The sequence below is a fragment of the Pyxicephalus adspersus genome, chromosome 7 (genome assembly GCF_032062135.1).
Source record: "Pyxicephalus adspersus chromosome 7, UCB_Pads_2.0, whole genome shotgun sequence".
NCBI lineage: Eukaryota > Metazoa > Chordata > Amphibia > Anura > Pyxicephalidae > Pyxicephalus > Pyxicephalus adspersus.
The window spans coordinates 10,288,408-10,313,073 of record NC_092864.1 but is presented as its reverse complement, the minus strand read 5'-3'; the positions used below and the strand labels follow the sequence as shown (position 1 = coordinate 10,313,073).

Sequence of the window (24,666 nt, the reverse complement as noted above, 5' to 3'; positions counted from 1 at the left end):
CGATAACAGTACATAATTCTGTAGGGCACAATGTATGCCAGTCTGAAGGATATAAGGATGCGAAGGATAAACATTTGCCCTAACTGGACACAGGTTGGTTGCTGTGGGTCACCCTATTTATTGTACAGCGCTGTGTATTGTGTTGACGCTATATAAATACTGTTTATTAAGAATAATGATAATAATAATAACCTCCTCCCTCCCATTTGCACAACATTTATCATGCACACTCATGTCTCCCCCATCCTGCTTTGCATCACTTGATGAGAACAAACATATCGTGTTGTCTCCATAGACAAGACGAGCTGAATGCCGGAGAATTATGCCAGGCAAAGGTCACATCTGACGCTTGGACTTGTACATTCAAACTTGACAACTCGCAACAGCCATTATTTTATTTTCTGCACATTGCAGGACTTTTATAACATTTCACAATGTTCTGTAACTGCATTCAAGTACGTTTTATTTCAGAGCTGAGCTTAAACGTTTTAACCCCAATTTTACCAGCCAGATTATTAAGGATATGTAAAGTCGATCACTACAGTCATTTACCATGTTATTCCAAAAGTCAGTTTTTTACATTTTTAAATCTGCCCTCCTGCCACCCCTTCATTAAAACTGCCCTCCTGCCACCCCTTCATTAAATCTGCCCTCTGGCTTCCCCTTCTTCAAATCTGCTCTCTAGCTCCCCCTTCAGTCTTGCACAGTTGTACCGGCTCCTCTACTGGACTGAAACTGCATTTTCTGATATCACTGCACACTGTGAGCTTCACATAATGTGCACTAGAGGCTGCAGCAAGTCAAACAGAGCCCGTGTTGACCTGTTACTACATTTTTTTAGGCCAGGTGGGAAGAAACTGTAGGTGGGTGGCAGCCCCTTTGTTGTGACCCAACTCATCAGTAACCACCCAAAAACACCCGGGTTGTTACTGAAAAGTGCTGGGTGGTGCTAAAAGGGGCTGGGGGAACACTGATATCCCTACTCCTATTGAGTGCTACATCCTCCCCCTCTTAGATTGTAAGCTCTTCTGCCCAGGGTCCTCTCCTCCTCCTCTGTATCTGTCAGTCATTTGCAACCCCTATTTATTGTACAGCACTATGTATTATGTTGGCACTATATACTGTTTAATAGTAATAAATACTGCAAGGCAAGGAAACTAATGTAACATGTTGCAGAGCCGTTCATTTTAAGCTTTTTGAATGTTTCAAGGCAAAGCAACACACAATATTATGCTGTGGTAAAAAAAAGGCGGGTTGTGAGCTTTTTTTGGGGTGGGACGCATTAGAAGCCTATTCATTTTGAATGATCACACATTTTTGCAACATATTTATCTAAATGGGTCCAAAGGGCATTCCCCCCCCCAAGAATAAAAGGAAAATCTATTACTGAGGCTGTCAGTTTAAACGTATCTTCAGCATCCGACACAGTTTGGAGTTTTTCAGGTGTGTGGTAACCTCAGGGGCACTGCCAGTCTGTACAGTGATGGCCAGCCAATGGAAGGAAGACTTACAAGATGCCAGGGGCTAGCCCAGCCCACCAGGCTCCAACTATCACTAGAGTATGCAATGTTAGGTGGACTAGCCCTTTAAATACATAGATACACAATAAAAATTGCATAGGGTAAAGAAAAACAAAACCTCTCTTACTATATATATATATATCATTTACATTTCACTGAGTAGGTCGAAGCAATTTTGCACAGAGAACAGAACACCTGGAAAAACATCTTATGTAAGACGATGTACCTGCACTCCAATCACATCATTATATGTATGGCTTTCACAAGTGGGTGTAGCTGGCACTATAAACATGTGCCTTCCTGTCATCAGTGGTGGTGCTGGCTCCACGTGGTCCTCCCCCCACCCTAATTTATGATTATTATTATACTAATCTGACTATTAAAGCAGCAGGCGGCCTGTTACACCCACGGGTCATTTAACTACATCTTTCAATGGCTTTTCTGGCTCTCTGTACTATTTAATGAGATGGATTAAATTGTAAAAAAAAAATAAATAAATGTGGTATAAAACCTTGTGCTGCCGTGCCTGAACCTTTATTCCCTCGTCACCTAGACGTTTTTCTGCTGCACGTGTCCATATTGAGTCAATGTTATATTTTATCTCTGTGCCCAATGTTTGTTTCTGGAACAAGAAACCCCTGGAGATGTAAATGTAAAATAGTAGGGGTGTTGTGCTGTAAAAACTTATGACCCTGAAATATGGATGTTAAATAAACCCGACCCTTGCATTCAGTATATTGCATACACCTGCACTATGTATGTTACATACACTTAAACCTTGCGCTCAATAGTCTTCATAAACCTGACCCCTGCACTATGTATGTTACAAATACCTGACCCTTGCACTATGTATGGTACATACACTTGGCCCTTGTATTTCACATATGGTTGACCCTTGCACACAAAACATTGCATATACCTGACCCCAGCACAATGTATGTTCCATATATTTAGTGCATTGCATACATGTGAACCCTGCACTGTGTATACATAAATATTATCCTTGCACTCAATGGGTTTTATAAACCTGACCCCTACACTATGTATGTTACATATACCTGACCCCTACACTATGTATGTTACATATACCTGACCCCAGCACAATGTATGTTCCATATATTTAGTGCATTGCATACATCTGAACCCTGCCCTGTATATACATAAATCTGATCCTTGCACTCAATTGGTTTTATAAACCTGACCCCTACACTATGTATGTTACATATACCTGACCCCTGCACTATTATTATTATTATTATTATTATTAATAAACAGGATTTATATAGCGCCAACATATTACGCAGCGCTGTACATCAAATTATCACACTATGTATGTTACATACCCTTACATTCAATACATTTCATAAACCTGACCAGCTACCCTATGAAAGTCACAACTACATGACTCTTGCACCTAAAGCATTGCATATATCTGACCCCTGCAGTAAGCATATTACATACAATGGACCCTTACGCTCAATACATTTCATAAATCTGACCTCACGCTAGGTATTTCACATGGTTGACTGTTGCATGCAAAACATTGCATATACCTGACTCCAGCACAATCTGTGTTACATATATCTAGTGCATTGCATAATCTGACCCCTGCACTATGCATGTTACATACACTTGATCCTTGCATTTAATAGTTTTCATGAACCTGACTTCTGCACTATGTATTTTTTATATACCCTTGAATTTAGTGCACTGCATACATCTGCCCCTGTACTATATATGTCACATAAACTTGAAATGTTTTATAAACCTGACCCCTACGCTATGTATTTCGCATATACTTAATCCTTGTACAATGTAAGTTACACAGGACCCCTACATTATGTAACATACACCTGACTCCTGTACTAAATATGTTACATACACTTGACCCTTGCACTCGATACATTTCATAAACCTGTCTCCTACACTATGTATGTAACATAAACCTGACTCTTGCACTATGTATGTTACATACACTTGAACTTTACACTCAATAAAGGATTGTACAAGCGGCCTTTTAAAACAAGGGATGTTTTAACAGGTTTTTTAAAACCCTAATCCAGGCGCTAGGATAAAAAATTTACTTGGTTGCTAGGGACAATTTAGATTGAGATAACCATTCACCACTCTATCCACACCAAATGTTTTGGCTGCAGTTTAATTCTTTAGAAAACCTAACATGACAATAACATACTGCATATCTTTTTAAATCTGTGATTTTACTTTTAACCTATCCTGGCTTGTTATACACAGAGCGTTTTATGAGTGGGAATCTGACGTGGGTGCTGCACGTTTTTGAAACCAGCTATGAGTTAGTTGTTTTTTTGCCAAAATTGTAAACAAAAAGGTTAAAAGGGGAATGATTTTTTAGTAGGTGGAAGGAAGATGTAAACAAAGTGATTTAGATGCACCTGCAAAGCACAGAATTGGAGTCACTAAGTCCGGATCATGAGTGGGAGAAGAACAGAACGAGTAAAGCAAAAGTGCAGGGGCTGGCCGCCATTTACAATGGAATGATGCTATGTTTAGACGTTGACGTCCCATCAGTATCCGGTGCAGAGCTTCTGCCTCTGTGGATGGAATCGCTGAGTGCTCGAGATAATGCCGAGACTAACACACAGACAGCAAATCCCAGACCCACCACTCTGTATTTACTCCAGAGCCGCAGATTAGTCATCTGATCGCAGACTCTCTGCTCTGGCCCAGTTAGTGACACTGAGGTTGTCACACAGCATGATAATGATATGGGTCAGTTCTCATCCTTTAACCATACAGCACCCTTCCAAGAACTTTCCTCCTCAAACATGTAAATTACAGAGGACTCTTAATTGATTAACGTAATTGGTGACGTCTTTGAAGTAGGCCTAGCCTACCTAATAAGCTGTGGTGCCGGAAGTTGATTATAAAATACTAGATGATTACAGGTGCTGTAGGTGACTGACAATGCTGTTGTAACTTTGAAGTACAATGAGATGTGCAGTCATGTGAAGAGAACCTGTCATTAGGCTATATACCTAACTGAAAAACCATTGTCTATTACCCATGAAGTTAGCTCGCTTCACTCAATACTTAGTGATGCTGAACAAAAGCTGGGCTGCTATGGAATTTGTCTGCTTCGACCTGAGGCTTCTTGGGTGTGTAAATATTGCCAGGTTTTGTGTAACTAAGCCTGGGGTCCTACTTATAGGTCAGTCATCAGAGTAAGTCTTACATTATCATATTGGGGGTTTCTAAGGTTAGTTATGAACTTCACCCCTGCTAGTTTGATGTTATTCCCTTGTGTTCTTACCCAGCTTCATATCAGACATACTGCCCTTCCTCAACCTTCACATCCAGTGAAGTATTCAAAAATCAATCATGCCCATTGTTCTCTTCCTCCAAGGCTGAATTTCTTAACTTTGTTAAGTCCCTCCTCAAGTCTTGCAAGCTGTCTTTGCCCATTTCTGGACTGGCACTCTCTTAGTATTATTATGCAGCGGCTGAATGTTGGTTGTAAAGCCCATTTGGTAAACATTAAGGCAAATCAGTGAACTGGAAACTAAAGAACTCCCAATGCACCCTAACATGCTTAAAACCACCTTTTTCTAATTCAATTCACTACCATACAAGTGTATTGCTCCAATGCAGGGGTGTCAAACTCAAATACACAGAAGGCCAAAATAAAAAACGTCACAGGCCAAACTTGAAGTTTACTGCAAAAATTGAGGAAGTTTTTCCTTCTCATTGGATAGAAAACCTTTTCGCATGGAAACAAAGAGGTTTTGCTTAACATTCAGTCTGGAACAGACCTATAATAGAGAAATAGCAGCGCTACTACAATACTCTGCGTCTATAAAACAGTCCAATACGGGGCCATGCATAGGCAGAGAGCCCGCTGGTCTATGGACATTAATGATGCCGGGAATTGTAGTAGTGGCACTATTTCAATGCAGCGGTGGGCCAGCTGCAATTCATATTAACGATTCCTTTGGGGGCTAAAAAAAAAAAAAAAGGACACCCCTGTTCTAATGTGTTAGGGTAGCATTAAAAAAAACACTTCAGTGCAGTAACACATATTAGAAGCACTACCCCGTGCAAAAATGCATTCATTACCACAAGAAAAAGATCTCAGCGGGCTCTAATAATATACATCTTCTCTGTATATTTAAATTGGTAGAGAAAATTGTAGCACCCAACATAACTTGAGCAATGTTAGTCATTCTGGTGATATGACTTATTTAGGTGTTTATATAAACCAAATAACAATAAAAGTCATATTGCAGCAGGTGGCATGTGCAGTGTTACTTCAAATAACGAGATCAGGAAATGTGTCTGAACCACACAATGCTTCCCCGCTGTGTTACTTAGTAATCAAAAAGTCCTAGGGTGACGATGCTGCCCCTTTATAGATTCTGTATGGTAAGAAAACAAGGTCACTCTAAAACTGTATTACCGGCAGGGTTACCAGTTAAAAACAACAGGACAATAAAAAGAAAAAAATAATGAAGGCAGCCACCACATCTAAGAAGTTGCAATACATAACATTTTTGTTTTTGGATACAAAAATACACTTGAACACGTGGGTTTGCTTTAGGCCTATTAATAATCTTCGCCAAGTTACCTGCAATGTGCAAAGTTTACAGGTTGACAGAGACATTTTAACACCCTTTAATTATCTGATCATCATGATTACCTAATAACAGCTTAAAGCACATGATATGAATGACAACATTGAGTCTTTCCAGAATGAAAAAAAAATTACCAAACACAAAATGTACTGACACTTGTCCGTGTGTTCAAAACAATCCATGGAAATGTCCCAGCAAGGTTGGCAACTGAAACTAAAGGCACGGATTGGCCTTTCACATAACCTGGCAGTGCTCCAGTCCTGTACAACATTTCTATATGTTGGAATGGTCGGCGTTCTTTTTTTGCACCGATGCCATTGTCTCAGGAGGTGGGGTCTGTTGCGTCCAGCCAGGGCCCCCATTGTCTCTGTACCCGAGGTAACGACTCTGCATCTAATCCTTGGGGATCTCGAACATGCACAGGCTCTTGTACTTCTGAAGAAGCTCGTTCTTGGTCTGTACCTGAACTCGCAGGCTCTGAAGGTGCTGCTGTTGCTGTTCGGGGGTCATGTCGATCCCTGGCATGTTGTTGATCTGCTTCCTCAAGGCCTGGAACTTGTTCTTCAGCTCGTTAAGCTCATGGCAAACATCTTGACTGTCTTTGTCCATGCTGAAGGAAAGAAAAAGAAAAGTTTTAAGAAGTGGCTGTTTCATAGATTATTATTATCTTGCATTTATATAGTGGTGACATATTACGCAGCGCTGTATCACGTTATTGCCATCTGAAGTACTTACAGTCCATCGTCCCCACCATAGTAATCTACATTATGAAGTCAATTAACCTACAGGAATTTTGAATAAAAGGTATCTAAACACAGCCCGCCCACATCCCTGAGCCAGGGATTTGCACAAGGGACGTGGTCCGCGGCTCTGGCCGGTGCGTCCTCTCAGCGGGGTCTTTCTTTTGTTCTAGCTCGGGGGTGCACCGAGTATTTCTTGGCCTTTTTATCATCGGGTAACCCTTGAAATAACTTTCAGGTCGTCAGGGACCCCCTTCTATAAATACTATATCCACAGCTACATTAGTATATTAGTGTGCTGGTCAGTGGGAGGAATTCTTCTTACATTGCTGGCCATTGGGAAGAATGTCACCTTTACAGATAGCTAAAAACATCATTGGTGTCTGTTAATCTGACCCAAGAGTCACAAATTGCTCAATGAACCCCTAGCAACCCCTGGAGGAACCCTAAAGGCTTGTTTGAGAAACACTGCGGTAAAGAATAGCAAGAGGAGGCCACCAGAACATCGTTTTTGCACACAACCCAGCAACCTGTGCGTAGATTTTATATATGGCAGCACAGTGGATCAGAGGTTAGCATTCTGGCCTTTTTTCAGCGGCCCCAGGTTTTAATCTCGGCCAGTACACTATCTGCATGGAGTTTGTAGGTTCTCCCTGAGTTTGCATGGATTTCCTTTGCAGTGTTCTCCCCAGACCCTTTTAGCTGTGCGCACCACCCAGCCATTCCCAGTAACCACCTGGAGGTTTTTGGGTGGTTACTGAAAAGTTGGCACACAATGCAGGGGCCACCACCCGCCTACAATTTTCTTCTTCCTAAAAAAAATTCTGGGTTGAGCACTGCCGTGGGTGCTTTCTCTTACATCCCAAAAATTAGGTTAATTGGCTTCCCCCCAAAATTGATCTTAGACTGTATTAAAGCATATGATTGAGGTAGGGACATTAGCTATAAATACGGTGTAAGAATAACGGCTTTCCTGAAGATTTAATAATTTGTCAGTGACAGGTCTGCTTTACTGAGCTAGTTTGTTATTCTGTGTACATGCAGTCATCCATAGCAAGCAGAGAAAGAATCACTGCATCCGGACCAGTACCTGTGGTATTTAATGGCTTCTTGCATGTACCAGCTTTGCACTAGTTGGAAAGCGCTTATATCACAGAAGCCACCATTAAAAGCCAATTCAGGTCTTGTGTAAAAGCGTAACTCTATATCATTGTTTTCCAAACCCAGAGATCATTTTTCTTTACGTCAATACTCCTCCGACTATTTAACGTCCATTGTGACCCGTTAGTGATTACCCAGCAGACATTTACACTTATCCATTAAGTTATACATCACACGCTGAATGTAAACAAAGCTATGAGCCACATCCTTTGAAAACAGATCATTAACCGAAAACAAAGTATCCATTTATGGTGACTGCTGATCCCATACCGGGAAGAACGTCTCTATAGATTAGTGGCATGCCGCTTTATGTTGACATTCGAGTAAACAATGTTGTTTTTGAAGTGAAAACTTTATCCTGGTGCTGGCTGAACACGAGATCCAGATAGACATCTCTGTCCAGATGGAGGTGACCGTATTTCATATGCATTCTTCTGGAAGCCTACGCAGAGGAGCCTCGTCCAAAAGCTCTTCATATTTATTATCTGCCTTTTTAATATCATTTCGTTCACCTGTCTAAGTGCCGCTAGTCAACGTGCTGGTTTGTTGTATTATAAAAGCACTGCTTGGAGAAGTTACACAAACCAGACAGAAAGGACTAGTTACTCTTTAGAGGTGCGGGTTCAACCCAAAATGGGGTTTTGTTGATTGCAAACCATTAGACCATCTAGGGCAGCCAACAACACTTTTTTTATTTTAGATGATATTTCAATTAGGGTTGTTAAAAATATGACTTTCTAGATTGCAAAGACAGGTCCCTGACCTCACTTTCCTTTACGACTCGCTGATCCGCGTTCCATTGCAGGGAGCAGCGCCAATATGATGCAACTGTGCATGCACCGGAAGTTCGTTCATCCCCATGCTAGGAAGGCCAGGATTGCCGGGTTTCCCAGTGCAGCGCAGCTTTGCGGACAGAAACCTGGAGCAATCAGGCAGGTAAAACATGATTGCAGAAGAGATATCGCATGACCCTTTCTACAAAACTAACATGCTTGATCAAGCATTTTTTTAAAAATGGAAAGAATAAAGCAATAAAGCTCGGTGAAGAACCCACCTCATAATGAGACTGGATAGTGACAGAACAGCAGAATACTCATGGAATCATTCCCACACTTTTTCCTCCTATCAGAAAGCTATGCCTTAGGTCTCATACACACGTTCAATTATTGTCGTTGGAAATATTCTTTCAAGATGGGGACAAAAGCGTGACAGATCAACGAACGAGTGTACAACACCATTCTGTTCAATGGAGAGGTGAGGGGGGAGAACGCAAAATCTGCACCCAACTGTGCTCACATCCCATCACTTGTATTGCGGTCGTTCCTTGTCGGTTGCTCATGGATCCATCAGGAACAATGTCGGGCGACCTCTGTACACGTCAGATTCTGACAGAGACGAACGCGACCATTCGTATGCGACTCGTAAATGGCAGTATTATGCAGTGAATTCGGACCTGATTGGCTTGCATTGCTGCAACTTCCATGGGATTAAGAGAAGGTGACTTACAGCATAAACATGTCAGGTGTCAACCCTAATGGCAATACACATCATACATCTATCAAAGATATGATGTCTATGTGTCCTAACTATGAGCAATTAGATGTGAAACCACTACTCATGCAACAGCACAGGAGAAATTTCCTTGACAGATGTTTATTAGAACTTGATTTACTTCTGGAAATTCACCCTGATTAAAATTCCAATTATCAAGGCTGCAATAAAGCTAGCTTTTTCCTCGTATGCAGGCGTGGTGACCATTTATTGTGATGAAGTGCCTGATGAACATTATGAACTAAATAGGAATTATCTACGGCTGCTTATCCTTTACACTTCAGACAGCAAAAAGCTTTTTGACAGCTTTTTGCAAACAGATAGAACCTGGCACACATTTTTCATCCCTATCAAATAATTGCCGCTCATTTCCTTCAATCTGTTCTGCCACCAGAACAGGAGATTGATCAGGGCCGGTGCATATAAAGTGGTAATCGATAAGAGGTACTTATTAGGCTGTTCCGACAAGGGCCCTCATGCTATGAATTGCTCTGACTCATCGTAGGAGAGAAGTAGGCCGCAGTATATAAAAAATGGTCCAAAGCCACTTATCAAGAGCGTTTCCCCATAAAACAGGTTGTATCAAGGAGACGCAGAGTCTAAAGAGATATCATTAAAAAATGCTTTGGTAAATGTCAGAGTGCAAGCAGAGTGCATATTATCAATACTGATGAATGCCCGGAGCAAAAGGAGGAGGCCTTGTAGATACCAGTCACCAAAACAAGTCCTCAGTGGAAAATTTTGTCTTACCTCATTGCAAAATTTTGGATTTGACAAGTAACAATGGCCATGAGGATAAATATAGAGGGCCAGTTTATGCAGTGGGAACAAAGACACCAATAAAAAGACTGAGAAAAATTAGATTTTGCCTTATCTTAGACTTGAAAGCAAATGTGAAGTCACTCAAGCTCCTTCCTCACCCCCTAATCCGTACAAAAAAAGTGCCAAAAATTCTTGTGCCCTTTCAACCTCAGCACTACTGGGGGCCACAGGAATGTTGGTAAAAATAACTTATTTAAGCTGCTGTTTTTATAACAGGTAGAAGTGATTGAGCAGCTTACAGTCACTTTAATCATTTCTGCTTGAAAGCTTAGAGTCTGTTGCTAATAACTTAAAAAAAAAAAAAAAAGGTCATACAGCTGCTGCACTATTTACTTGTTGTAACCCTTAGGACTGCTATGATGAGTGCAAGGTGTTTGGCGGTCTAGGTCAGGGTCGGCCATTAGAAGTACCTACACCTGCTTGGTGGGCAAAGGGTCAAACATGTTCTCCGCCGGGCAAATAACAGGGTAAAAAGTTGTTGGTGGTTTGGGAAGAGCATGCCATCCTCACCCAATAACCCAAATGTTAGGCTACGTACACATGACATCCCATGCTGGCCTGTTGTTAACGATTATCGATCGATTGGTCGTTAATGATTAGTGTCCAACGACAATAATTTGACGTGTACGTAGCCTTAGGCTTTGCCCAAAATGGGCTTCAGGTCTGCGAGGAGGAGGCACTGGTCATAGTCCCATCTTTTGGCGATACGGCAGAGAAAGGTCACACTAGAATTGGCTTTAGAACTGCAAGTTCCATCACGATGAGAAAACTTCTGGTCTCGCGCTCAATACTGCGGTCAATTCCTTGGAAAAGTTGCAGGAAACCCGCTTTTGATTTTGGGAGGCACTTGTACCTAAAAATGCATGTAATATTGGCACACTAAGCTGTAACGCGATCTTAAGGGAGGCTACAATGCAGCTCAGCAGCAGACCCTGCAAGACAGAGTTTGCACCCTTAAAATAGAAAGGAAGTGTAATATTATTAGGAAGATTGCAAATTTTAAAAGAGACTGCCAACCTAATACCTGCATGGAGGGTTTGATAAGATTTAAAAACCTACAGGCAGCCTGTAAGAGGATAAGACAAGACATTACAACCCTCAAGGATTTAGCTGCAGCCCATATACTGAACTGTAATATATTACTGATATAGATGGTGTGTAGGGGATATTATAGACCCCACAAAAGAAAAAAAAAAATACAGGAGAATCTATTCCTCAAGTATAATTTGCTCCAATGCTTTCAGATATACCCCCCCCCCATCTTCTGGCTGTAAATTAGCTGTAGTGTTTTTTTTTCATTCTTGGAACAGGAAAATATTGACAATAAAGAGACCAAAACAGCAATTCAGGAACCGCTTTTCCAGATGGAGAGATGGCTGCCGGTTAACAATGCTGAATCTATGAAGTGGAAGAGTAAATACTAATATGGAATTGGGAAAACAGAGGAATTTGTATAGAAGCCATCTGTGAAAATGTAGACTGGAATTAGAGAACCGGATTCAAGCACAAAAACAAAACCATTTATAATTATAGCAGAACTAAAGTTCCACCTTGGAAAATGTGATCAGGGATTTATTGCAGAAAGGGACAGGTGATGTCCGTTCTGCAAAAGCATTCTTATCTGCCTGATCGGTCTCTTCATCTGTCAACATTGGTGAGCTGCGCATGGCAAATCCCAGCTTCCCCTATGAATGAACTCAAATGCACCTCTGTGGGAGTTACGTCATGCTGGCCAAGGAAGATGGCCAAAGATTGGAAAAAGACAGTGGTGCCTGCAACAGAACAATTAAAGATGAGTATAAATAGGGTTTGTTTCTGCATTAAGGAAGCCATGTTTTGTATGAGGGAAAACACACCCGAGTGCTCGCTCCACCAGCAGAATGGGGAAACGCTCTACAACCAGTATGTTACGTTATCTTTGTACAGACTACAAAATGATTGGCTGGGATTCTTCACCCAAAGATACAATTATTTCCCATTGGACTGAATATATACATTTTGTAATGCATATTTAGTCAGCACCACTGCTATAATCCTTAGAGCCACCTTCACCAAACTAAATGGTTTCCTCAATTGCATGTCAGCATCATCATTTTCCCATGCCTGACCCCAATGGTGACCCCACTCCACCCACATAGGGTCTTATTGGATTGACAGACCTCACTGACCCTTGTCTGATAACCTCTTTGTGAGTGGACGCATTCATACTACCTCCTATTGGCCCATTGGCCCACTTAGGCTACATACACAAGTGCATTAATTGTCAACAGAAAACGAACGACTAACGACAGATCAACAATTATGCACGATTATTTTGAACGATCGTTATTGTGCACAATTCTGTACATGCTGTAACAATACGATCGTTCAAATACATTAGGGAGCGACAAACCTTGTTCATCAGCGTCTTTGGCCAGTCATTGTGCATTTTTTTTGTTAAAGAATATCGGACAAACTGTCGTTAGTTGTTCGATCCCAACGATAATTATTGCATGTGTGTATGCAGCCTTAACAACGTGGCGGACTTTAATGGCTGTTGTCACCTAATTCTAGAATACATATACTTAAAAAGAACTGGTTTGCTTTTCTGTGTTATTTAAGTCCTGAGCAGCCCAAGGTTAAATTCACTAATAATTAAACATCACTTAACACTGAAAGATACATTTATTCATCCTTTATTCTTGGTATCCATTGGATACACAGAGCCCAATCTGCAGAATATGGTCCAGGGCCAGACAGCCTAAAATCCACATAGAGGACATGTCTCCCGGTCTTTCTGAGGTAGCATGGTATAGGCAATTGTGGCATTTAGCCCTCTCTGGTTTTAGCCAGGCATCAGGTGAAGCATACCATAGCCATTGTTTTCCTGCATTTTATGAGCATTTGAAATGCACCTAAATAAGCTGGTCATCCAAATCCCAATGAATCTCATTGAACAGTGCAGCAGTTCAGGAGCTGTATTCCACTTGCATTGCATTTGCTGCACATCCTATTTATGCTGGAGCTATATAAATCCTGTTGATTAATAATAATAGTAATAATAATGATAATAAATTATCTAACATAAACAAGAACAAGCTATTGTAAGCTTTTCTGGGCCTTCCCTTTTCTTCTCCTCCTGTGTCACTGTCTGTATTAGTCTGTCATTTGCAACCCCTATTTATTGTACAGCGCTTTGTAACATGTTGGGGCCATATAAATACGGTGTAATAATAATAATAAATCCTATCGAGACTGAGCTGCAGGCAAAGCAGGCCAGTTGCAGCCCATTGCTGGGTTTGTAATTCAAACATTTATCTTCGAATACACAATCAAATGCAAACTAGTTGGCTAATAACCTCCTGGGCGGTTCATTTCTGTCCGATTTTGTGTTTCAAACTTTATTATACTCATACTAATATATTACACTGTAAAACAAATTTTCATGAAAGATAATGTACTGCTTTTGGACATATAAATTCAGTTTATTGCATTCAATACAGTTATTTTCTATTGAATGCAATACAAAATTATTTGAAATTCCAGCCGCGCCCCTACCGTCGGCTGTACGCACCAACTTCACCGGGAACTCCAACAGAACGTCAGCGCATTCACCGGGGGCAGAGTGAGGAAAAGGACGCAGCCAGAGGATGACAGGACACTGGAGGACGCCGATGGGACCAGGTGTTTATTTTTTACTTTTTTAACCACACTCGGGGTTACTGCTTTCAGCATGTTTTTTTTACCCCGAGCCACAGTCAGAGTTACCGCTGGGAGGGGGGAGGGGGGGGGGGTTAAAAACACAAATAAGAGAGTCTGAACCTGCATGAGGTTTGAAAAGTAATGCTTACCTAGAAGCCACCACTTACCATACAATGGCTGCATTTTAGTTTTGTTTACATGCAATTGTTTATGCCTATTTTTACATTCTAATATATCAGTACAGTGTTTATCCACCTTTTTAACATGGGGAAACCCTTGAAATAACTTTCAGGGAACCCCTTCTATTATTACTATATCCCCAGATCACAGTACCAATGATCATTTTTGCTATCTGTTGGGGTGACATTCTATCCAATGGCCAGCAATGTAAGAGGAATTCTTCCCACTGACCACCACACTAATGGAGGTCAGTAGGAAGAATTCCTCTTACATTGCTTGCCATTGGATAGAATGTCACCCCAACAGATAGCAAAAACGATCATTGGTGTCACCTAAACTGCTCAAGCAACCCTATTTGAAATGTATTTACTTTGCCCCCACAAATGTAAAAATTCAATATACTTACCCGTAGTTTCTGACCATGGTGGACAGACAAGGGTAACATAACTATTCTTCCAGCAAGATCATGGGGACACAAAGCAACATTTTGCAAGATTTGGCCTAGTTAGCATTCCCTAAGTTCTCTATAGAAATAGAGTGTCAACCCCCCTACAGTACAAAGCAAGGGGTATAACAAGTAGATTTGTTAACATTTTTCCTCTACATGTTTACTGCAGGATTTTGGGAGGGGGTAATTTACCTGATGTTGCAGTACTTCTGCACATGGTAGAGCATAGACTTTCAGTATTCCCGGCAGAATTTTGTTAAGCTGGGCGGTGACTCCTGTATCAATACCGAACTTGTCAGTAACCACCTAAAAGTAGGCGTAGTGTTACTGAAAAGTGCTGGGTGGTGCGCACAGCTAAAAGGGACTGCTGAGAACACTAACCTCTTCCTTCCGGGATAAAGCTTTATTGAATGCCTGCATTTAAAGGAAAGTGCCGCCCTATTGCATTGCAAAATTGTATTGACATTATGCAAAACTGTGAATAGGGACACTCCTGCTCAGACACACACTAGGGCTGGGGCGCATTACAGGCTATAATGACACACAATCTATTTTGTATGAGAAATGGCGGAGAGGCCCCCCAGGTGTATTTTAGGGCCCTTTCTCCAAAGTTGTTGCCTATAAACTATCTGCACAGAGCTACCAATCACAATGACCCTCCACGCATGCGCAGTGACATCCACAGGCCTTGTGTACGGAAGCTGAGTCTCACCATTTGATAATGTCGTGAACTAGCGGCAAGAAGGTATAATCTTCCTCCTCCTCTTCGGTGGGTTCTTCCTCCTCTTCTTCCTCCTCCGGTTCGTCTCCCGGTCTTGCCGGGCCTCCCGTAGCCATTGTTTCGAACGCACCCAGTTTTGCCACTCGTCAGAAACCCCTCTAGAACCGGGAATCGTCGCTTTCTTTCTGACGTCACAAAACAGCGACCGCGCTATCTGAGACGTCACTAAAACGCGCCGCCTTCTACTGCGCTGCTGATTAAGAGGTGTGTTGCCATAGAGATGAAATTGTAAACAACAAGGATATATCCAGAGGCTGTGTTTTTACAAGTAGTATTATATGAGGTGGTCAAGAGGGACATATTTAGCTGTAAATATGCAAACTCTTACCAGTGTTAGGATATTTAGGTATTTAAGTATAGTAACAAAAATAATAATAATGAAAAAAAAAACATTTATTGTTGCCCATAGCAACCTGTCTTTATTTTGGACTCTGTCGGAATGAAAAGTATCCCAGAATGTTACGTTTACACAACACTTAAAAAAGCAGAATTTTCAGTAAAAAAAAAATGAAGGCACCGACAGGATGGCTGGCGTCACCATGTTTTTCTTGCATCACCCAAACTCGCAGGTTTAAGATTGGATGACGCGCCTTCCGGAAAATTTAAAAAAAGACACTGCACATGCGTGAGATTGTCACTTTTTATATATATTTCAGGAAATCCATTTCTGCACATGCCCAAGATTGAGCATGGACAGAAGGAGCAGCCCTAAGCCTCCTTGGATATTTGACGTTTGTAGCCCAGGAGGCTGCAGCCTTCGCTTTCATTCTGTACTGCCACGGCAGTAAAGACGAAATAAGATTCCTCCCCCTAAAAACACATTTTTTCATTATAAAAAGGTTTAGCCACCATTTTATATAACATAATGTCAAGATAGGTCTGCTTTAAATCCTATTACACTCATTGAACCCCTTTCCCAAATCATCTGTTTTTTGTTTTTTTTTTAGAATATAGGAGAAAACATTAATCTGAATACACTTTGCTAGGACCAGAGCTGTACATACAGGGAAGGAGAGGGGGTGAATGTATGCATCAATTCATAATCTTCTGTTTTTAGTGGGTAAAGTTTGCACCTGAAAAGAAAAAAGATTTACTTACCTGACCCTCATCGAGTTCCAAGTTGATAATGATGTAAATGTCCTACTGGGTGAATTTTGCAACCGCCTGAAGTGTCTCCTTGCATTATTTTCTGCTTTAAAGAGACCCTGTCACCTCAGCATGTCATTTACAGCAATTTGAGTCCTATCAGAGATATCAGCGCTTCTCTTCTGACTGACAATCATAACTATACCCTGTGGGCAAAGCATGTGTTTTCATTATGGATTCATGCATTGCTAATTCATGCATAATTTAAAAGTGCCTGTGAATGCAAAAAGAGATTTCCAGCATGCGGGGTCATCTTTGCATTCCATTAACAAGTTTCTCTTTTTCCTAAAGAACACTGCAGATGGCCCACAAGCCATGTGTTGTCCAAGCTGAGTGAAATGAATGGTGAATCCTGTGATTGTGCAGGCAGATCACTACCTGTGATATGTATGGTTTGCCTTTGTTTTTTTAGATTTGAAGCATATTTTTATCACATGGATAGTCATCCATTTTTCTTTTCAGTTTTAAAGAAAGTTAGTTTTGGACTTTGCACTTCCTGTATGAATGGCACCTGTAGAAATGCAGGATGTAATCATGGTCAGTACAAGATGGCATGCTGAGCAAGTGAAATTGCAAGTGAAGTTCTAACCCTCCCCAACTTGAAAGGTCTATTTGAGAGATTTCCTATCACTTCCTGTACTTCTCTGAGCCAATGATGTAAAACAAATATGGAGTAAGTACATCTGGTCATTCAGTTACCATATGCACGTTCCATATCAGTAACTCAGAAGTACGGATGGTAAACAAAGCCAGAAACTGATATTTTGTAGAAGCAAACCAAGGCATGACAGGTGCACTTAAAGCAGAACTTTTTATGTGTTTTTAAAGACAAAACCTATTTTCTTTCTTGTTAGTTTTGACCAAAGTATGAAAGCTTTAAAACTCCATTAGAAAGATATGACTTCCTGTTCCAAAGAAATACCAGCAAGAAATCGTCCCAGGACTTATGATTTGATCCTGATCAAGTGTCACCTTGAAATTTTGGAATTTCCCTCCATTTCAACCTTGAGGACAATGTTCACTAGGATACATACAGAGTGTGAGTCTCCCTGGTGGTGATACAGACAAAAAAAAAGTAACCTGACAAACTTGATGAACCCATCACCCCTCACACCCATTCTCCAACAGTCTATACAAAACCAAAAGAAGTTTTGGCCTTGGGGGCAATTTAGGTGTATTTGTAACCCTTCCAGGTATTTATTACATCCCAGATTTTAGAATGCCTTTATCTGCTTTTCTCTCCAGAAAGACGAAGGAAGTTTCATCCAGGGTCACTTATTGTGTTCCAGACTATGATACCAGAGACAGCACCATCATGTAAACCACACATTGCATTTACAAATGTCTGACACAGAACAGCCCCTTCTGCACCCTGCCACTTGCTGAAAATATTTCGGTCTGGTCACTGAGGGACTGAGGAAATGCTTCTTCCTGATGAAATCATCTCAGCCTAGGCAAAGTCACCTGTTTAAAGTTTAGCTTTATATAACACCAACGCAAAGACCGAGTCCATTTTCCCTATACCCCATGCAGCTTATTGCCTTCAATTCTCTGGCAAGAGTTGTCTCAACATCAAGTATCCGAAATCTGTAAGCATTTTTTTATCTAGCACATTGCAAAACCAGCAATAATCAGCAGTCCCTTTGTTTGTCTGATATTTGACATTCTGTTGTAATTCGGATATAGACCCCTCTTGTGGGTCAACATCTCCTGGGAACTCAATGTACATTTGTACACAGCCTGTAATTAGAACCGGCAGTAAAAGGATATTGCCTGTGGCACAGAAAGGCTTCTCACTGAGGCTTCTGTTCACAATCTAAAATGGTTTGTTTGCCTACAAGATTGAGAACTCGCTGCTCTCCTCCTGTATTATCTCTACCTGCTTATTTCATGGCATTTTCCTACAAATTATAGCTTTGGAGGCCTTCAGCTCAGAAAGGAATGTGGCCATAGAGGAAACTGTTAGTTTAGAAAGGAAATGATTGTAAGCAATTAGACTGGGAATGAGGGTACATTGATAAAAGATGCCATCTTAAAATGACAGTAAAAAGATAAATAAATGAAGAAACCTGGATAAATGTAACTTGTTTTTTTGGTAGGGAGCGAGTCAAAGGTTGATCTATGGACTTTACTATGGGTGCAGCTGATATTCAGTATCTCCAGTTACTATGTTGTACGCTAACTTCCAGATGTGTTATATATGTGTGATGTCCTATATATGAAGTATACTTTTGTATCCTGTATATTGCCCTTTTCCATGTGCATGGTTCTGCCAAATCCATTCTATATATTAGTGAATAAGGACTAATCCCATTCACCCATATAGAGAGTTGGAGCTGTGTAAAGTCTTCTCCAGCTCATCCCAAAAATTCTCAAAGGGGTTCAAGTCTGGACTCTGCAGTGGCCAAACCATGAGGGTAAATGATGCTCCTATACAATTTGAGCCCCATGAATCCTGGCGTTGTCATCTTGGAAGTTGCCTGTACCATCAGGAAAGTAAAAAATCCATTGATGGAAAATCTTTGTCATTCAGTATATTCAGGGAGTCAGCTAGCCATTATTTTGGGCACATAACGTTGCAGAACTTAGACCTGACCAAATCAAGCAACCATATCATAACAACCATATCATAACACTGCCCTCACATGAACCCCAGATCCTAATGCTACCCCCTCAAGCACCCAGATCACAACACTGCCCCCACAGGTACCCTAGATCATAACACTGCCCCCACAAGCACCCCAGACCATAACATTTCCCCCACAGGCATCCCATATCATACCACTGCCCCCACAGGCACCCCAGATCATACCATTGCCCCCACAGGCACCCCAGATCATAACACTTCCCCCACTGACACCCCAAGATCATACACTGCCCCACAGGCACCCAAGATCCTAACACTGCCCCCACACGCACCTCCATATCCTAACACAGGCCTGGGTGGGGGCTCTTTTATACTAGGTTGTGTTCATCTCAACTATAGACTGCCTCTCCATTGGAGCATGTGGGACTTTTTGTGCACAAGACTTTGAAATAGCGCCCACTTGGACCCACTTGGCATGCATTTCCCAGATCTTTGTATTCTAGTGTATGTTTTGCTAAAGTTGTTTTTTTTTGGATAGAGTGAAGAGGGGTTAAAAAACACTTTATTTTTTATTGCTGCCTTCTCTGGGGAGAATCATGCAATCTTATCTGTCCTGATGACCATTGTCACTAAAGCAGAACGTGATGGGGAATCTAAAATTGTACAGTTGTCATTAAAGCAGGAGTTAAGGGGAAATCATTCAATAAGGACACCTGTTTGGGTTGAACTGTGTACAAGAAAAGGTTATATAAATTTCTACAGGTTTCATGCCCAATATTTTAGTGAAAGCGTAGTAGTGGTCGTAGTCCATGCAGCAGGAGACAGGCAGGGAAGTGGGCACTCAAAGTCTGCAGAATTGTAAGTTACTATAGGCATACATTGCGGGGGGGGGGGGGGGGGGGACAGATCACAATAGCCTTTAGACATCATTTGGTAAGTGAAATAATATGTCTTTTATTAACTGTACATCTAACGTCTTTCCGGGGTCTTCGCTTAATCCACCATTGCCTACTTGCACAAAACTGGTAAATTAAAGTGACGTGGAGAAGAAGTACAGATGGAGCGACTCCCATGAGTATTCTCAATGGTTTGATATTCATGAATAAGCAATTAAAAGCTTGCACGGTGCACATCTTGTGCTTGGGGAAGCAGAAACACTTGTCAGTAATTAGTTGCTTGTAATTTCTTGTCTGTCGATGCACCTTGGACCATCGCGTCCATCACGTCCCCTTCGTACATCTATAAACAGAGACTGCTATTTTCGCTGCCTCTACTGGCCTCTGATTTGTCACCTTATTAAACTGAACAGGCCCAATGCCTTTCCAAAGTTATTTTTAGCTCATTGATTCCATCTTGCAGACAAGACATCCACTCAATTCAAATTGACCTTCTTAAATCAGTCCAGTTTGCATACGCACGTTAAAGGTTTTTAACATTTAATGACATGTGGCAGGGGGCTGAAGCTGCACCAGTGGCTAAGAAAGCCCCCCCACCTAATTTTAAATTAAATATGGTCAGACGCAAAACTGGGATTTAAATAGAATATTGATGTTGTCTGAGCTATTTATAACACTACAAATTGGGATCTTGTGAGTAGCTGCTTCAAGTCACGTAAATACTGGGGGCAATTTGCTGAGAGGGCCAAAAACATACAACTAACAGGATTATTAAAATAATTTAATTGTTTTTTTAAAAGAAATTGTTGTACTCTTTCCCTGGATAATGTACGGTATATGTTTATGTTGGTACAGCCATATTTATTTATGATTCATGTAGGATGTGATTTTAACATAGATGAATGATCTGTGCTGGTAGTTTTTGGTGCAGAGATCTTGTCACAGGGAGCAATACCTTAACCTCAACACTAATGATCACTTTAACCATAACAGTATCCCTCGTGTTAATCCTCTCTGTAACCCTAACCTGAACCCTCCTTTTAACTCTAACCCCTTCAAGTCACCCTCATAATAACCCTAACACTACCCTCATTATAACCCCAATGACAACCCTTTTTTTTATTCTCCTTGTAGCCTTACATACAAATCCTCTATAATTCCAATGCTAAAACTTGCATCAGCTATCTCCCTAATCCTAACAATAACCCTCGCTGTAACCCTATTCTGAATTCTGATTCTTACCCCAACACCCAACCCTGTAACCCTAACCCATATATTAAAGGAAAATAATTATCACTGCACCAGAACAAAAGCAAGTCACCAATAGCCTTCCTCATTTTCATTTATTCATTTTAATGTTTGCTGTACAATGGAGAAGAGGCAGAGCATTGACAAAAATATTTAATTTCTGATTCTGAGATTCACACTTCTGTTTATCATACAGGACAGTGTCACTAAAGCTGAGGATCAAACATTTCGAATTGTCCGAAAGCGTAAAGGAGAAGCAGGGAGGGACACTGGAACAGTATGAGACGTATAGTTCCGTCTAAGGTGAGAATCTGTGTACCGTAGTCCTCGTGGTGGATTGATGAATGACCGATTGGGAACGAGCACTGTTCACTGCTATCCAGCAGAGCACAGTGGGGTGCCACTCGCTGGCCCTCCCCTCTACATAGAACAGAATGGCCATATGTGAACAGCACTGATTTGTTCATCTGTCACTGGAATGGCAAACCTCCACAAAGGGGCACAGTTGGCAAAAAATAAAAGCAATGCGGGTGGGTTGTAGGATTTGGGAATACTCAGCTCATAAAAACAGAGGCACGGAAGTAGATGTTCCCAAATCACCAAGCTACTCAAGCCATTTCTGGGCAAAACAAAGGCCCCAGCAGGCAGACAAGCCATTCTGGCTTTCCCCCAATAATCTTTATCTCTTTCAGACGCTTGTTCCTCTTTAGTTCTCTATTTCTCATAAAAGTGTTCTCATGTCGCAGATGTTCATTCTACCTATGAAACTTTAACTTGTTTATCAGAGTTGTTTACATGTGATGGGAGGATCATTTGATTATTTAGAAACCCGTATAACTGGGTCAGGTTAAGAAAAGGAAACTGATTAATGAATTCTGCACATCTGCAGTCCAAGATGGAGAGCCTTGATTTTCCTGCGCTCTTGAAAGCGAGCTCTAGACAGATAATAGACAGCATTATGCGGGCTGCACACATCACCAGCTGGGAGACGCTCAGCTCTGCTCTGTTCAGAGCCTTTGTTTTGTCAAGCAGCTTTCGTCCTCAATACAGAAACTAGGCTAATGGGGTAGACATGGTTCAGTAAGTGCTATATGTAAAATTGTGTCATTTTTTTTCCAATAACTCTAGATCAATGTGGAAGAGGAAACCATGATCTTCAGCAGACAAGCAAAGGAGACATGGACGTGTTCTTTATAACTCTGGAACACTTGTATGAAATTGAAAAGACAGGTCCAGGTTACCCATGTTAGCTGAAGATCCAAAAATGTACCAATGTTTCAAAATAAAAAAATATGTAGCAAAAAGGTAAAGATTTTCCATAAACGTCCATTCTTCTTGGTTGTATTGAAGATTGTTTCATTGTCTGTAGACTTTCCCGGACCTGACCTATTTGGGGAAAGATTGTTAAAATGGATTTTCTCTGCATATTGTGTTTTATTTTTCTTTGTCAACAAGCCAATGTCTACTTTGTATAACATATGGCATTCACCTGATGTAAACTTCCTTATATCACAATGAGTCATCGACTGTCTGTATCGGAAGGAACCTTAATGTAGTATTATTGCCATCATTTTTTTAAAAAACATTTCTTTTGTCTCTCCTGCAAAGTCCCAGAGATAATGGTTTGTCTTGCCTCTAGAACCCACTTGATGCAGCTTCCTGTAATGGTGTAGCAACAATGCTGCACTGCTCCTGAATGTAGAGCAGAGATGCAACTTTTTTGTAGGCTGTGCCTGCTTTAACTACAGTTAGTGGAATACCAGAGAGGAGGAGGTTACAGTAGTCCAGACAAGAGGTGATACAATACACAAAATACTTAATTGCAATTCATTGCATTGCATATTTATAAGGGACCTTGAAAAAATATCTTTTAGATATTCATAGTCCACCATTGGCTTCTATATGTCCTAACAGCGGGATCACCCTGCCGTGATTTCTGACTGTTTGTGTCCTCCTGAAAGTTTTGGCTGTTCCTGTCCACCTTTGCACATTCCATCTACTGTAACATTCTCCGCCCTTTTTAAGTAATAAAAAAATCTAAAAGGGATGGTAAGATCCCCTTATGATAGGCAGAGCAGGCATGCAGACCCCAAACCTCAGCACAGGGATGGCAGGAAGCTCTCATATTGGGCACCGCATGTGTACCAGGAGAACCAATCATAATGGGTACAGCAGGTCCTCCAGCTGTAGAATAGACTTTCATTTTGTTTATCTCTACAGCAAATCCAAATAGTTTTGGATGAAATGACGCAAGTAAAAGCAAAGCATTTAAACTCATTGATTACTTACCTAGTACATTTTATTATACAACTCTGTACCCATCAGATCCTAAAGAACTGCAGAATCTGGGTCAAACAGTTGGAGAGACATAAAATAGAGCAGTACCTCAATTCTCCCTTCTAACTCATCTGATGTATTCAGACACAATTGCTTGGTATCTTTTATACCATAAACAAGACCATGCCTCGCCTATAATGACATGTGGCTTTACTCCCGCACGACTCTATGTTGTCTTGTCACTCCTGCATCTAGTAAGTGGCTGCATAGTGGCTCCCTGCAAAACGAAGCCATGGAAACGCACCCCATGCCCCTTTCATTAACCAACACAGTCTAGAAGGGAGAATTATAGCTAGATCTATACCGGCCCCAGCCAGTTCTCTCTGCGGGGCCGAAGGGAAACAATTTGTGCAGGTTAATTGCATAGTTTCTTCCAATTAGTGAAGTAGTTATATGTCTCCGTCCTTTTGACAGGAACCTCATTTGTGTGGCTATTCTGAGCCTAGCCGGCCACATCCAGCCCAATCTGATGCAAACAGTGGGCTAAATAATACATAATGCCTCGCATTTACAGTGCAATGACATGTGATACATATATACACATTCACAAACAAACTATTAGCAGCAGAGGATTTAAAATGGTTAAGGTTTTCAAGTAGCGACGGTGGCGGACGTGTTTGTAACAGATTACAATATTGCAGGTTCAATCAGAAACCAAAATATTAGCTTTGACTTTAATTAGACCTTTAAACATTGGGCCTATTGGGCTGAGGGGTTAAAATGGTTTCCTAATTTTAGGCAAAAAGATCATTGCTGGACATCATGCAGGGCGTCTGTAAAGTAACAGAGAAGGGGATCTTCTAATTGTGCCAGGGTACTGAGATAATTTTTTTTTGCCTAATCACCATCCTTTGCTGAGTATGATCGTCAGAAGTCAGCATCCGCCTTTATTTACAGTAAGGTACACACACTTAATGACTGATTTTCCCTACACAGTTATTGTCCCACTTACATTTCTGAC

The 24,666-nt window shown here is 41.1% G+C and overlaps 1 protein-coding gene and 1 long non-coding RNA gene across 4 annotated transcripts in view; one reads left to right on the top strand and one right to left on the bottom strand.

Annotated features, from left to right (window-relative positions):
• Positions 1 to 6,021: 6,021 nt before the first annotated feature.
• Positions 6,022 to 15,556, bottom strand: MED9 (mediator complex subunit 9). The gene is made up of 2 exons (XM_072417430.1): positions 15,423 to 15,556; positions 6,022 to 6,737 (listed from the first exon to the last, which is right to left on the bottom strand). The coding sequence occupies exons 1-2, from the start codon at positions 15,545 to 15,547 to the stop codon at positions 6,521 to 6,523; spliced, it is 342 nt and encodes a 113-aa protein (XP_072273531.1). The 5' UTR covers positions 15,548 to 15,556; the 3' UTR covers positions 6,022 to 6,520.
• An 18-nt stretch (positions 15,557 to 15,574) lies between these two features.
• LOC140335061 (uncharacterized) overlaps positions 15,575 to 24,666 on the top strand; it is a 12,293-nt gene continuing 3,201 nt past the window's right edge. The window contains exons 1-3 of one of the 3 annotated variants that reach the window (XR_011921652.1): positions 15,575 to 15,695; positions 21,565 to 21,671; positions 22,497 to 22,673. This is a non-coding gene — a long non-coding RNA (uncharacterized lncRNA). The other 2 variants (XR_011921651.1, XR_011921653.1) reach the window with 2 other exon arrangements.

Excerpts from the sequence above, each read along its gene's own strand:
- MED9 (XM_072417430.1), bottom strand. The coding sequence starts at position 15,547 with ATGGCTACGGGAGGCCCGGCAAGACCGGGAGACGAACCGGAGGAGGAA. Across the intron at positions 6,738-15,422 it reads GTTCACGACATTATCAAATG|CATGGACAAAGACAGTCAAG; the intron begins GTGAGACTCAGC and ends TCTTTCCTTCAG.